The 17,557-nt window shown below is 33.7% G+C and overlaps 1 protein-coding gene across 4 annotated transcripts in view; it reads left to right on the forward strand.

Moving 5' to 3' along the window:
* SPEG (striated muscle enriched protein kinase) overlaps positions 1–17,557 on the forward strand; it is a 182,638-nt gene that overhangs the window by 150,437 nt on the left and 14,644 nt on the right. For all 4 annotated transcript variants that reach the window (XM_075284593.1, XM_075284594.1, XM_075284595.1 and 1 more), the window contains 7 exons: positions 132–209; positions 509–681; positions 11,642–11,668; positions 12,510–12,662; positions 12,962–13,004; positions 13,825–13,893; positions 13,980–17,043. In XM_075284593.1, coding sequence (XP_075140694.1) covers positions 132–209; positions 509–681; positions 11,642–11,668; positions 12,510–12,662; positions 12,962–13,004; positions 13,825–13,893; positions 13,980–17,043 — 3,607 coding nt within the window. The remainder of the gene's footprint in view (positions 1–131; positions 210–508; positions 682–11,641; positions 11,669–12,509; positions 12,663–12,961; positions 13,005–13,824; positions 13,894–13,979; positions 17,044–17,557) is intronic.

Consider the following 17,557-nt stretch of genomic DNA (forward strand, 5'->3'; position numbering starts at 1 on the left):
TACCTCCTATGTACAAGAATATAACTACTATAATACTACTCCTATGTACAAGAATATATCTTATGGATATACCATAAATTTACTCATTTCCACTATATATTCAGAGACATAATTTTCTCTTTCTGTTCTAGATTCGAACCTTTGTCCGTCAGATCCTGGAAGGTTTATATTATTTGCACCATAAGAACATTCTGCATCTGGATATTAAGGTGAATTTTCCAACTAATCTTGTGATTGTGGCTGATCAGATGTCTAACCTTGTAGACTATGCTGTAGTTAAAATTGATCTGAAGTTTAAGGGGTATACTGCCCTAGGATAGTGGGGTTTAGACGTCAGATGTCCCTAACTTGATTATTTCCAGGGGGCCCTTACTGAATTATGTAAACTGTAATTGAGGTGTATTAGAGGATTCTTATCAATGCTTCAGTATAAACAATAAGAATGTATTAACTGTCAATAAAAACATTGTCAATTAATTGTATTCATTTTTATGTGTCCAATACACAGCCAGAGAACATTTTAATGGCCGACATGATCAGCGATCAGATTCGGATATGTGACTTTGGGAATGCTCAGGAATTGACTGTTGGAGACCCACAGTACTGTAAATATGGCACCCCTGAATTTGTGGCCCCAGAAATTGTGAACCAGATGCCAATATCTCCAGTCACTGATATATGGTACTACCTCTATGTACAAGATTATAACTACTATAATACTGCTCCTATGTACAAGATTATAACTACTATAATACTACTCCTATGTACAAGAATATAACTACTATAATACTGCTCCTATGTACAAGAATATAACTACTATAATACTGCTCCTATGTACAAGAATATAACTACTATAATACTACTCCTATGTACAAGAATATAACTACTATAATACTACCTCCTATGTACAAGAATATAACTACTATAATACTGCTCCTATGTACAAGAATATAACTACTATAATACTGCCCCTATGTACAAGAATATAACTACTATAATACTACCTCCTATGTACAAGAATATAACTACTATAATACTGCTCCTATGTACAAGAATATAACTACTATAATACTGCCCCTATGTACAAGAATATAACTACTATAATACTACCTCCTATGTACAAGAATATAACTACTATAATACTACTCCTATGTACAAGAATATAACTACTATAATACTGCCCCCTATGTACAAGAATATAACTACTATAATACTGCTCCTATATACAAGAATATAACTACTATAATACTACTCCTATGTACAAGAATATAACTACTATAATACTACCTCCTATGTACAAGAATATAACTACTATAATACTACTCCTATGTACAAGAATATAACTACTATAATACTACTCCTATGTACAAGAATATAACTACTATAATACTGCTCCTATATACAAGAATATAACTACTATAATACTACCTCCTATGTACAAGAATATAACTACTATAATACTAACTCCTATGTACAAGAATATAACTACTATAATACTACTACTATGTACAAGAATATAACTACTATAATACTGCTCCTATGTACAAGAATATAACTACTATAATACTACTACTATGTACAAGAATATAACTACTATAATACTACCTCCTATGTACAAGAATATAACTACTATAATACTGCTATGTACAAGAATATAACTACTATAATACTGCTCCTATGTACAAGAATATAACTACTATAATACTGCTCCTATGTGCAAGAATATAACTACTATAATACTACTGCTACTATGTACAAGAATATAACTACTATAATACTACCTTCTATGTACAAGAATAAAAATACTATAATACTGCTCCTATATACAAGAATATAACTACTATAATACTACTCCTATGTACAAGAATATAACTACTATAATACTACCCCCTATGTACAAGAATATAACTACTATAATACTACCTCCTATGTACAAGAATATAACTACTATAATACTACTCCTGTGTACAAGAATATAACTACTATAATACTGCTCCTATGTACAAGAATATAACTACTATAATACTACTCCTATGTACAAGAATATAACTACTATAATACTACTCCTATGTACAAGACTATAACTACTATAATACTACTCATATGTACAAGAATATAACTACTATAATACTGCTCCTATGTACAAGAATATAACTACTATAATACTGCTCCTATGTACAAGAATATAACTACTATAATACTACTCCTATGTACAAGAATATAACTACTATAATACTGCTCCTATGTACAAGAATATAACTACTATAATACTACTCCTATGTACAAGAATATAACTACTATAATACTACTCCTATGTACAAGAATATAACTACTATAATACTACTCCTATGTACAAGAATATAACTACTATAATACTACCTCCTATGTACAAGAATATAACTACTATAATACTGCTCCTATGTACAAGAATATAACCACTATAATACTGCCCCTATGTACAAGAATATAACTACTATAATACTACCTCCTATGTACAAGAATATAACTACTATAATACTCCTCCTATGTACAAGAATATAACTACTATAATACTGCCCCTATGTACAAGAATATAACTACTATAATACTACTCCTATGTAGAAGAATATAACTACTATAATACTGCTCCTATGTACAAGAATATAACTACTATAATACTGCCCCCTATGTACAAGAATATAACTACTATAATACTGCTCCTATATACAAGAATATAACTACTATAATACTGCTCCTATGTACAAGAATATAACTACTATAATACTACTCCTATGTACAAGAATATAACTACTATAATACTGCTCCTATATACAAGAATATAACTACTATAATACTACTCCTATGTACAAGAATATAACTACTATAATACTACTCCTATGTACAAGAATATAACTACTATAATACTACTCATATGTACAAGAATATAACTACTATAATACTACTCCTATGTACAAGAATATAACTACTATAATACTGCCCCTATGTACAAGAATATAACTACTATAATACTACTCCTATGTACTAGACTATAACTACTAAAATACTACTCCTATGTACAAGAATATAACTACTATAATACTACTCCTATGTACAAGAATATAACTACTATAATACTGCTCCTATATACAAGAATATAACTACTATAATACTACTCCTGTGTACAAGAATATAACTACTATAATACTACTCCTATGTACAAGAATATAACTACTATAATACTGCTCCTATGTACAAGAATATAACTACTATAATACTGCTCCTATGTGCAAGAATATAACTACTATAATACTACTCCTATGTACAAGAATATAACTACTATAATACTACCTCCTATGTACAAGAATATAAGTACCATAATACTACCTCCTATGTACAAGAATATAACTACTATAATACTGCTCCTATGTTCAAGAATATAACTACTATAATACTGCTCCTATGTACAAGAATATAACTACTATAATACTGCTCCTATGTACAAGAATATAACTACTATAATACTGCCCCCTATGTACAAGAATATAACTACTATAATACTACTCCTATGTACAAGAATATAACTACTATAATACTACCTCCTATGTACAAGAATATAACTACTATAATACTGCCCCTATGTACAAGAATATAACTACTATAATACTGCCCCCTATGTACAAGAATATAACTACTATAATACTGCTCCTATATACAAGAATATAACTACTATAATACTGCTCCTATGTACAAGAATATAACTACTATAATACTACTCCTATGTACAAGAATACAACTACTATAATACTGCTCCTATGTACAAGAATATAACTACTATAATACTACTCCTATGTACAAGAATATAACTAATATAATACTACTCCTATGTACAAGAATATAACTACTATAATACTACTCCTATGTACAAGAATATAACTAATATAATACTACTCCTATGTACAAGAATATAACTACTATAATACTACTCCTATGTACAAGAATATAACTACTATAATACTACTCCTATGTACAAGAATATAACTACTATAATACTACCTCCTATGTACAAGAATATAACTACTATAATACTGCCCCTATGTACAAGAATATAACTACTATAATACTGCCCCCTATGTACAAGAATATAACTACTATAATACTGCTCCTATATACAAGAATATAACTACTATAATACTGCTCCTATGTACAAGAATATAACTACTATAATACTGCTCCTATGTACAAGAATATAACTACTATAATACTGCTCCTATGTACAAGAATATAACTACTATAATACTGCTCCTATGTACAAGAATATAACTACTATAATACTACTCCTATGTACAAGAATATAACTACTATAATACTACTCCGTACAAGAATATAACTACTATAATACTACTCCTATGTACAAGAATATAACTACTATAATACTACTCCTATGTACAAGAATATAACTACTATAATACTACTCCTATGTACAAGACTATAACTACTATAATATTACTCATATGTACAAGAATATAACTACTATAATACTGCTCCTATGTACAAGAATATAACTACTATAATACTGCTCCTATGTACAAGAATATAACTACTATAATACTACTCCTATGTACAAGAATATAACTACTATAATACTGCTCCTATGTACAAGAATATAACTACTATAATACTACTCCTATGTACAAGAATATAACTACTATAATACTGCTCCTGTGTACAAGAATATAACTACTATAATACTACTCCTATGTACAAGAATACAACTACTTTAATACTACTCCTATGTACAAGAATATAACTACTATAATACTGCTCCTATATACAAGAATATAACTACTATAATACTACTCCTATATACAAGAATATAACTACTATAATACTACTCCTATGTACAAGAATATAACTACTATAATACTGCTCCTATGTACAAGAATATAACTACTGTAATACTGCTCCTATATACAAGCATATAACTACTATAATACTGCTCCTATGTACAAGAATATAACTACTATAATACTACTCCTATGTACAAGAATATAACTACTATAATACTGCTCCTATGTACAAGAATATAACTACTATAATACTGCTCCTATGTACAAGAATATAACTACTATAATACTACTCCTATGTACAAGAATATAACTACTATAATACTACTCCTATGTACAAGAATATAACTACTATAATACTACTCCTATGTACAAGAATATAACTACTATAATACTACTCCTATGTACAAGAATATAACTACTATAATACTACTCCTATGTACAAGAATATAACTACTATAATACTACTCCTATGTACAAGACTATAACTACTATAATACTACTCATATGTACAAGAATATAACTACTATAATACTGCTCCTATGTACAAGAATATATCTACTATAATACTGCTCCTGTGTACAAGAATATAACTACTATAATACTACTCCTATGTACAAGAATATAACTACTTTAATACTACTCCTATGTACAAGAATATAACTACTATAATACTGCTCCTATATACAAGAATATAACTACTATAATACTACTCCTATATACAAGAATATAACTACTATAATACTACTCCTATGTACAAGAATATAACTACTATAATACTACTCCTGTGTACAAGAATATAACTACTATAATACTGCTCCTATGTACAAGAATATAACTACTATAATACTACTCCTATGTACAAGAATATAACTACTATAATACTACTCCTATGTACAAGACTATAACTACTATAATACTACTCATATGTACAAGAATATAACTACTATAATACTGCTCCTATGTACAAGAATATAACTACTATAATACTGCTCCTATGTACAAGAATATAACTACTATAATACTACTCCTATGTACAAGAATATAACTACTATAATACTGCTCCTATGTACAAGAATATAACTACTATAATACTACTCCTATGTACAAGAATATAACTACTATAATACTACTCCTATGTACAAGAATATAACTACTATAATACTACTCCTATGTACAAGAATATAACTACTATAATACTACCTCCTATGTACAAGAATATAACTACTATAATACTGCTCCTAAGTACAAGAATATAACCACTATAATACTGCCCCTATGTACAAGAATATAACTACTATAATACTACCTCCTATGTACAAGAATATAACTACTATAATACTGCCCCTATGTACAAGAATATAACTACTATAATACTACTCCTATGTAGAAGAATATAACTACTATAATACTGCTCCTATGTACAAGAATATAACTACTATAATACTGCCCCCTATGTACAAGAATATAACTACTATAATACTGCTCCTATATACAAGAATATAACTACTATAATACTGCTCCTATGTACAAGAATATAACTACTATAATACTACTCCTATGTACAAGAATATAACTACTATAATACTGCTCCTATATACAAGAATATAACTACTATAATACTACTCCTATGTACAAGAATATAACTACTATAATACTACTCCTATGTACAAGAATATAACTACTATAATACTACTCATATGTACAAGAATATAACTACTATAATACTACTCCTATGTACAAGAATATAACTACTATAATACTGCCCCTATGTACAAGAATATAACTACTATAATACTACTCCTATGTACTAGACTATAACTACTAAAATACTACTCCTATGTACAAGAATATAACTACTATAATACTACCTCCTATGTACAAGAATATAACTACTATAATACTGCCCCTATGTACAAGAATATAACTACTATAATACTACTCCTATGTACAAGAATATAACTACTATAATACTACTCCTATGTACAAGAATATAACTACTATAATACTGCTCCTATATACAAGAATATAACTACTATAATACTACTCCTGTGTACAAGAATATAACTACTATAATACTACTCCTATGTACAAGAATATAACTACTATAATACTGCTCCTATGTACAAGAATATAACTACTATAATACTGCTCCTATGTGCAAGAATATAACTACTATAATACTACTCCTATGTACAAGAATATAACTACTATAATACTACCTCCTATGTACAAGAATATAAGTACCATAATACTACCTCCTATGTACAAGAATATAACTACTATAATACTGCTCCTATGTACAAGAATATAACTACTATAATACTGCTCCTATGTACAAGAATATAACTACTATAATACTGCTCCTATGTACAAGAATATAACTACTATAATACTGCCCCCTATGTACAAGAATATAACTACTATAATACTACTCCTATGTACAAGAATATAACTACTATAATACTACCTCCTATGTACAAGAATATAACTACTATAATACTGCCCCTATGTACAAGAATATAACTACTATAATACTGCCCCCTATGTACAAGAATATAACTACTATAATACTGCTCCTATATACAAGAATATAACTACTATAATACTGCTCCTATGTACAAGAATATAACTACTATAATACTACTCCTATGTACAAGAATACAACTACTATAATACTGCTCCTATGTACAAGAATATAACTACTATAATACTACTCCTATGTACAAGAATATAACTAATATAATACTACTCCTATGTACAAGAATATAACTACTATAATACTACTCCTATGTACAAGAATATAACTAATATAATACTACTCCTATGTACAAGAATATAACTACTATAATACTACTCCTATGTACAAGAATATAACTACTATAATACTACTCCTATGTACAAGAATATAACTACTATAATACTACCTCCTATGTACAAGAATATAACTACTATAATACTGCCCCTATGTACAAGAATATAACTACTATAATACTGCCCTCTATGTACAAGAATATAACTACTATAATACTGCTCCTATATACAAGAATATAACTACTATAATACTGCTCCTATGTACAAGAATATAACTACTATAATACTGCTCCTATGTACAAGAATATAACTACTATAATACTGCTCCTATGTACAAGAATATAACTACTATAATACTGCTCCTATGTACAAGAATATAACTACTATAATACTACTCCTATGTACAAGAATATAACTACTATAATACTACTCCGTACAAGAATATAACTACTATAATACTACTCCTATGTACAAGAATATAACTACTATAATACTACTCCTATGTACAAGAATATAACTACTATAATACTACTCCTATGTACAAGACTATAACTACTATAATATTACTCATATGTACAAGAATATAACTACTATAATACTGCTCCTATGTACAAGAATATAACTACTATAATACTGCTCCTATGTACAAGAATATAACTACTATAATACTACTCCTATGTACAAGAATATAACTACTATAATACTGCTCCTATGTACAAGAATATAACTACTATAATACTACTCCTATGTACAAGAATATAACTACTATAATACTACTCCTATGTACAAGAATATAACTACTATAATACTGCTCCTATGTACAAGAATATAACTACTATAATACTACTCCTATGTACAAGAATATAACTACTATAATACTACTCCGTACAAGAATATAACTACTATAATACTACTCCTATGTACAAGAATATAACTACTATAATACTACTCCTATGTACAAGAATATAACTACTATAATACTACTCCTATGTACAAGACTATAACTACTATAATATTACTCATATGTACAAGAATATAACTACTATAATACTGCTCCTATGTACAAGAATATAACTACTATAATACTGCTCCTATGTACAAGAATATAACTACTATAATACTACTCCTATGTACAAGAATATAACTACTATAATACTGCTCCTATGTACAAGAATATAACTACTATAATACTACTCCTATGTACAAGAATATAACTACTATAATACTGCTCCTGTGTACAAGAATATAACTACTATAATACTACTCCTATGTACAAGAATATAACTACTTTAATACTACTCCTATGTACAAGAATATAACTACTATAATACTGCTCCTATATACAAGAATATAACTACTATAATACTACTCCTATATACAAGAATATAACTACTATAATACTACTCCTATGTACAAGAATATAACTACTATAATACTGCTCCTATGTACAAGAATATAACTACTGTAATACTGCTCCTATATACAAGCATATAACTACTATAATACTGCTCCTATGTACAAGAATATAACTACTATAATACTACTCCTATGTACAAGAATATAACTACTATAATACTGCTCCTATGTACAAGAATATAACTACTATAATACTGCTCCTATGTACAAGAATATAACTACTATAATACTACTCCTATGTACAAGAATATAACTACTATAATACTACTCCTATGTACAAGAATATAACTACTATAATACTACTCCTATGTACAAGAATATAACTACTATAATACTACTCCTATGTACAAGAATATAACTACTATAATACTACTCCTATGTACAAGAATATAACTACTATAATACTACTCCTATGTACAAGACTATAACTACTATAATACTACTCATATGTACAAGAATATAACTACTATAATACTGCTCCTATGTACAAGAATATATCTACTATAATACTGCTCCTATGTACAAGAATATAACTACTATAATACTACTCCTATGTACAAGAATATAACTACTATAATACTGCTCCTATGTACAAGAATATAACTACTATAATACTACTCCTATGTACAAGAATATAACTAGTATAATACTGCTCCTATGTACAAGAATATAACTACTATGATACTACTCCTATGTACAAGAATATAACTACTATAATACTACTCCTATGTACAAGAATATAACTACTATAATACTACTCCTATGTACAAGAATATAACTACTATAATACTACTCCTATGTACAAGAATATAACTACTATAATACTACTCCTATGTACAAGACTATAACTACTATAATACTACTCATATGTACAAGAATATAACTACTATAATACTGCTCCTATGTACAAGAATATAACTACTATAATACTACTCCTATGTACAAGAATATAACTACTATAATACTGCTCCTATGTACAAGAATATAACTACTATAATACTACTCCTATGTACAAGAATATAACTACTATAATACTACTCCTATGTACAAGAATATAACTACTATAATACTACTCCTATGTACAAGAATATAACTACTATAATACTACTCCTATGTACAAGAATATAACTACTATAATACTGCTCCTATATACAAGAATATAACTACTATAATACTACTCCTATATACAAGAATATAACTACTATAATACTACTCCTATGTACAAGAATATAACTACTATAATACTACTCCTATGTACAAGAATATAACTACTATAATACTGCTCCTATGTACAAGAATATAACTACTATAATACTGCTCCTATATACAAGAATATAACTACTATAATACTGCTCCTATGTACAAGAATATAACTACTATAATACTGCTCCTATGTACAAGAATATAACTACTATAATACTGCTCCTATGTACAAGAATATAACTACTATAATACTGCTCCTATGTACAAGAATATAACTACTATAATACTGCTCCTATGTACAAGAATATAACTACTATAATACTACTCCTATGTACAAGAATATAACTACTATAATACTCCTCCTATGTTCAAGAATATAACTACTATAATACTACCTCCTATGTACAAGAATATAACTACTATAATACTGCTCCTATGTACAAGAATATAACTACTATAATACTGCTCCTATGTACAAGAATATAACTACTATAATACTACTCCTATGTACAAGAATATAACTACTATAATACTGCTCCTATGTACAAGAATATAACTACTATAATACTGCTCCTATGTACAAGAATATAACTACTATAATACTGCTCCTATGTACAAGAATATAACTACTATAATACTGCTCCTATGTACAAGAATATAACTACTATAATACTGCTCCTATGTATAAGAATATAACTACTATAATACTACCTCCTATGTACAAGAATATAACTACTATAATACTGCTCCCTATGTACTAGAATATAACTTCTATAATACTACTCCTATGTACAAGAATATAACTACTATAATACTGCTCCTATGTACAAGAATATAACTACTATAATACTGCTCCTATGTACAAGAATATAACTACTATAATACTGCTCCTATGTATAAGAATATAACTACTATAATACTACCTCCTATGTACAAGAATATAACTACTATAATACTGCTCCCTATGTACTAGAATATAACTTCTATAATACTACTCCTATGTACAAGAATATAACTACTATAATACTGCTCCTATGTACAAGAATATAACTACTATAATACTGCTCCTATGTACAAGAATATAACTACTATAATACTGTTCCTATATACAAGAATATAACTACTATAATACTGCTCCTATGTACAAGAATATAACTACTATAATACTGCTCCCTATGTACTAGAATATAACTACTATAATACTGCTCCTATGTACAAGAATATAACTACTATAATACTGCTCCCTATGTACAAGAATATAACTACTATAATACTGCTCCCTATGTACTAGAATATAACTTCTATAATACTACTCCTATGTACTAGACTATAACTAGTAAGGCTACCATGAACTCTGTATCTAACATCACTTTCTTGTTTTGCAGGCCAGTCGGAGTCCTGGCATATTTATGGTGAGATTTTATTATTTGTGTATCTTTATATTTTTAGGAATCTTAATATGTATAATAAAATAAATAATACACTTTGAGCATTGTTATATATATACCTCGCAGTTGATGTGATCTTTTGGGGTTCCACACAGTTTACTCTGATATGGTGAGGGATAGTCTCCCTGATATCCTATGGAGTAGTTTTTTTCAGGGTTCCTAGTGTTGCAGCCATGGTTTAGACTTATCCCTGCATTTAAGATAAGCCTATAATTAATCACAATTCGCACATTGGGAGGTATATTTTTTATTTTATTATACATATTTATACCCTGGGTTTTTCATTTTAACGTATATCAATAAAGAATTAGTTATAAATTGTTGCCATTTCAGTTGGAATATTTTGTTCCCTTTGGACTAAAGTAAAGACAAATGAAGAAATGATTATAATTTGGAATCTCCGGCTCCTTTCCCCATTTTACAAATAAGCAAAAAAGTGAATTTGTCTAAATCTATGAATCTGTAAAGTCTTTCTCTCTTATGGAATACATTGTGCAGTGAATCAAAATCACCATTTGCGGTCACTTCTGCTCCCAAAAGAAATCTGAATAAGAAGTCATTAAACAGTCGTCTATTCCCTAGAATGGTATCAATAACAACTGCAGCTCGTCCTGCAAAAATACAGCCCCATAGACCAAACAATAAGAAAAAATGACAGCTGTCAGACTACGGCGATAAAAAGATAATTTTGTGTTTTTTAAAGTTTTTTTAAAATCTTTTTAAAACTATTAGACATAACACAACTCTATACATTTGTCATTGCTGTATTACTTGTTACTTTTTGTCGCTTTCTTCGCCCCTTTAGCCTGACCGGAGTGTCTCCATTTGTGGGAGAGAATGACTACACCACACTGATGAACATCCGAGGATACACGGTGGCGTTTGAGGAGAAGATGTTCGCTGATCTGACTCGCGAGGCGCGAGGATTCTTAATTAAGGTCCTCGGCAATGAGAAGCTGTGAGTACGAGCTCCTTTGTTTCTGATTGAAGGGGCTGTGATATCTAGTGTCAATTATTTATTGACTCGTATCGTCCAACATTGGCTGAACAGAAGGTGTGATTGTACATGGCACCTTCCCAATTTTGGAGGTGGGTGCTCATGTCATGGAGAGGGTTAGGGTCACCTTGTGGCAATATCTTGGGAACGGAAGCAGAGTCACATCGCCCCCATAATATTTCTGTCACAAGTCATCAGTACCATTAGATACCTCATATATATGGTGCACATCTCTAATGCTCACCTATTACTTTATATAGGAGGCCCAATGCTGAGGAGAGTCTGGAACACCCCTGGTTCAAGGTGAGTTAAGCCTCATTGTAATATAATAATATCAGTCTGCATGTGGGCAATATCGCCGACTATAGGTAATCAGTGGTCCTGCATTTAAAGAGGACCTTTCACCGATTTGGGCACAGGCAGTTCTATATACTGCTGGAAAGCTGAATTAAGTGCACTGTCGGCTTTCCCGATCTGTGCCCCGGGTAAAGAGCTATTGGTGCCGGTACCGTAGTGCTTTACAGTCAGAAGGGCGTTCCTGACAGTCACGTACGTCCTTCTTCACAGCAGCGCCTATCGCGCTGTACAGTGTGAGCGGGGAGGAACGCCCCCTCCCCTCCTGATAATACGTGTCTATGGACGAGCACTGTGAGCAGAGGGAGGGGGCGTTTCTCCCCGCTCACACTGTACAGCGCTATAGGCGCTGCTGTGTAGAAGGATGTACCTGACTGACTGTCAGGAATGCCCTTCTGACTGTAAAGAGCTACAGTACCAGGACCGATAGCTCTTTACCCGGGGCACAGATCGGGAAAGCCGACAGTGAGCTGAATTCAGTGCACTGTCAGCTTTCCAGCAGTATATGGTACTGCCTGTGCCCCGGACCATGAAAGGTCCTCTTTAAAGGGAACTACCACTGGGACATACCTGGACACCCTTCTGCTCCTCTATGTTGGGAAACAGGAGGGGTTCCAGCTCATGGACCCCTAGAGGCACCCATATAGTGTCAGGTTCTTTTGTCCCCAAGTATTTACATGATTTGCTTATATGTTCTGAGTCATATACTTGGATGTACATTTCACATGGAGCAAATTTTAATTTTTCACATTTTTTTTAATGAATTTAGACTCTATCGAAAGGAAAGAGTATCAGCACAGATCATATTAAACTGTTTCAGTCTCGACGCAAGTGGCAGGTAAGAGACGTCAAAAACAAGTAACAATGCTGTCTTAAGTGCTACGAGGTACAGGGGTAATTTTTTGTTTGTTTTTTCTTGCTCAGCGATCCTTAATCAGCTTCAAGTCCAACATGGTGATGAGATCTATTCCAGAGCTCCTACAAGACACAAGCAACCACTTGTCTATTGCCATCCCCAGACATCCCAAGGAGTCCACAAGTCTGTCATCTTCTTCAGACTCAGACGATCTTGAAGAGCTTCCCTATGTTCCTATGCCACTTCAAGTACAATTCTCTGGTTCTCGAATGTCCCTTAATGAAATCCCAACAGACGAGGAGCTTTCTCAATACCCCGAAGAGGCTAGCATTTCAGAGAACCTGGAGAAGCAGGTGGATGAAGTCGACAGTGAGATCAAAGAATCAGAAGTTCAATCGACAGAGTCACTGAACAAACGTTCTAAGGGATCACTAACCAGAAAGAAATCGAACGAAGTTGAAGACGGCTCATCTTCAGACGACGAGATCTCAGAATCCCGCAAAAAGAAGGAGCAACCAAGAAAAACCCTTAAAAAAGGGTCAAGTCTTGAGTCATCAGAAGTTCCCGATGAAGAAATGGTGACAGCACGAAGAGGTGAACTGAGAAGAGGAAGCTCTGCAGACAGCGCTCTCTTACTCAACGTATCTACTGAAGATGGAGAAGGAAGAGATACATTTAACATGGGTATGACCAAAGCTGCCTCCATGGAGCTACCAACGCGAAACCGCAGCCCTATGAGGCGACGAAAGCTGGGGTCAGCTGATGAAGAGTATGCCCAACGTCTGGAGTTAATGCGGCAGAGGTTATTGTGGGGCACCTCTGCAGATAACAAGCTCAGCGGTCTTCGGGGGCCACTGATGGAAACTCTTACCGTTGATAAAAAACGAGTGGAACAGATGTCCCCGCGCTCCCCACGTTCTGAGAACACACAGCCATCTCCCATCCCTGCGATAAAGTTAACACGTGCGGCTTCTAGTGAGGCTGCTCCTGGCCGAGAATCATCAGAAGAAAGGGTCTTACGCAAAACGAGCTCTTTTTCACATGGGGACACAGAACCTCTTGTTCTACACCGTAGGTCCGGAGCACCCCTGGAAATTCCTCTGGCTCAACTAGAAGCGCAAAGGCTGAAGGAGTCTCCATCTCTGTCTGCTTTGACCGATCCGTCACGATTTGATTCTCGACCTCAAACTCCTCGTGAGATTGCGCTCAAGTCTTCGACTCCTGATCCAACGACAGAAGATATGAGCTCGGAAACTCAAAATGACGAGCAGGACAAGTCACAAACGTTGAAGCCCACATCTGATAAACAGTCTAAGCAGGAGAATTTGGAAATTATACTTCCAAAAGTGACTGATATAGTTGAGGAATTAATAACCACAAAAGAAGTACCAAGTATCCAGTCAGGGCGGGCAGGAAGTAACAAAAATGAAGGTCCCGTACAACGGGTTTCACCACAACCTTTACCAATCGAAGAATCCAAATCAAAACCAGTGGAGGACTCTCCACCAAAAGATTCAGCCTTGTCTGATGCAAAGCCTTCACAGAGTCAAAGCAAGAATGAAAACTTAACTAAGGTCCAGTCACCACTGCCAATCCAACCTACTGCAAAACCTCTTTTGTCAAGATCCTCGGTTGTCTCATCACCTTCACCAACTATTGTTCCATCGCCTATACCAATTGTAGGTGCTCGGCAGTCTTCTCCATCAAGTTCGTCTTCTGCTCCGTCAACATTGCCAAGACCATCAAGCGTTCCATCTCCTTTGCCAAGTTCGGGGATTACACAATCTTCTTCACCAAGTAAAGCAGGTTCCTCATCTACCTTGCCAAGGTCCCAAGGTGCTCCAGCTTCCTTGCCAAGTTCAGGTGTTGTCCAGTCTTCATCACCAAGCCCAGCAGTATCTTCCTCAACTTTGCCAAGGCCTGGAAGTGTTCCATCTCCTTTGCCGACTGTTATGAAAAAATCTGCCTCTGTGCCTTCATCTTTGTCCGTGCCAAGGAAAGAGCCCTCACAAATGGCAATAAAGTCACCAGATGCTCAACTTCCAGCAGCAACTGAACCAGTTCCCAAACCCCAAACTGCAAATGCGGTGACCCCTAAACCATCACCTTATGCGGCAATGATGCAAACTCTCCAAGTGGGAACTGCACAGGAAGGGTCCGAAGTAGAAAACACGCAGGTTGCAAAATCTCCTGCCCCATCCATCCAACCTTCAGAGAAAAAACCCACCCCATCTATAACCGCCAACAGGGATACAAAAACATCTGCAGATGAAGAAGCGGTGCAACCCCCAGCGTTTTCTAAGGTTAAGGAGCCATCTAAATCTGAAAGTACAGAGAATGTCCAATATATCAGCAACATAGATTCTGAAGAAGTGTTTGAAGCAAAGTTTAAGAGAAATCGCGAGTCTTCTCTGACACGAGGTCTGAAGATGATAACCAGGTCATGGTCAGAAGAGAAGAATTTAGCAGCTGCACATGCATCCCGAGAAGAGGAAATGTACCGGCCGAGTCCTGTAGGGGTCCCGCTTGAGTTCCTCGTCCCTGCAGCTCTAGGACTGGATGATCGATCAAGATCTATGCAGGACTTGTCACATACAGAAAGAGATCCAAGCTTTATGAGAAGACTATCCCAACGCTTTAGGAAAACTCCACCAACTGAGCGCAAGCAGAAGCCATCAGAAGACGTTGAGGCAACTAGCTCGGTGGGAAGACGTCTTTCTTGGTCTTTAGGAAGGGGAAGTTCCAAAGAAAGAAAAGACTCTGAAAGCCTAAAATCTGAGAAAGGATCCATTGAAACCATCTCAGAGAGTGTGGCTAAGGAGCAGAAGAAGTCCAGTGACTCTCCAGTGTTAGCAATGAGGAGGAAGATTGGAAGCACCATGGACCGACTCTCCTCCAAACTGAGAAGCCAGTCCGAGGAAAGGAGAGAAAGTGAGCCTGCTGACAGAAGAGAGGACAGGCCGGAGCGAAGAACCCCACTCATGTCCCTCCTCAGGAGATCCAACTCAGAAGGGGAGAACTTACGAAAGCTAGAAATACCTCAGAACCAGCTCGCTTCTCAGTCTGGAACGTCACGTTCTAAAGAGTCCATCAACTCGGGGCTAAGCATCAAGTCAGAAATGGTGGAGAAAGGTGAGCGCCTAGGAGATGATGAGACACTGATACACATATACCAGGGACAACAAAATATACTGTACAAAAATACTAGAGACCTCAGTTATCTTAAAGGGTTTGTCCCAGATTAGAAACATTTCCTTGTAGGAACAGTGCCACACCTGTCTGCAGGATGTGGATGGTATTGCATCTTAGCTACATTCACCTCTATAAGGGGGCATTCACACTACGTATACTGAAGCTTATTCTGAACGTAAAACACGTTCAGAATAAGCGGCGTATAAAGCACTTCCCATTCACTTCAATGGGACTGCTCGCAGTGAAAGAAGCAGCCCATTCATTTCTATGGGGAGCGCTCGCATGCCGGCTCCCATAGAAATGAATGGGAAGTGTTCGGCAGCCCTGCTGTAACGCCGGCGTGTACGGCTGTGATACACGCTGGCGTTACGTAGTGTGAATGCACCCTAAGACTTAGCTGAAATAGCACACACAACCTGTCTGCACTAGAACTTTCTTTTATAACAAATGTGAC

Source organism: Leptodactylus fuscus, chromosome 8, assembly GCF_031893055.1.
Source record: "Leptodactylus fuscus isolate aLepFus1 chromosome 8, aLepFus1.hap2, whole genome shotgun sequence".
NCBI lineage: Eukaryota > Metazoa > Chordata > Amphibia > Anura > Leptodactylidae > Leptodactylus > Leptodactylus fuscus.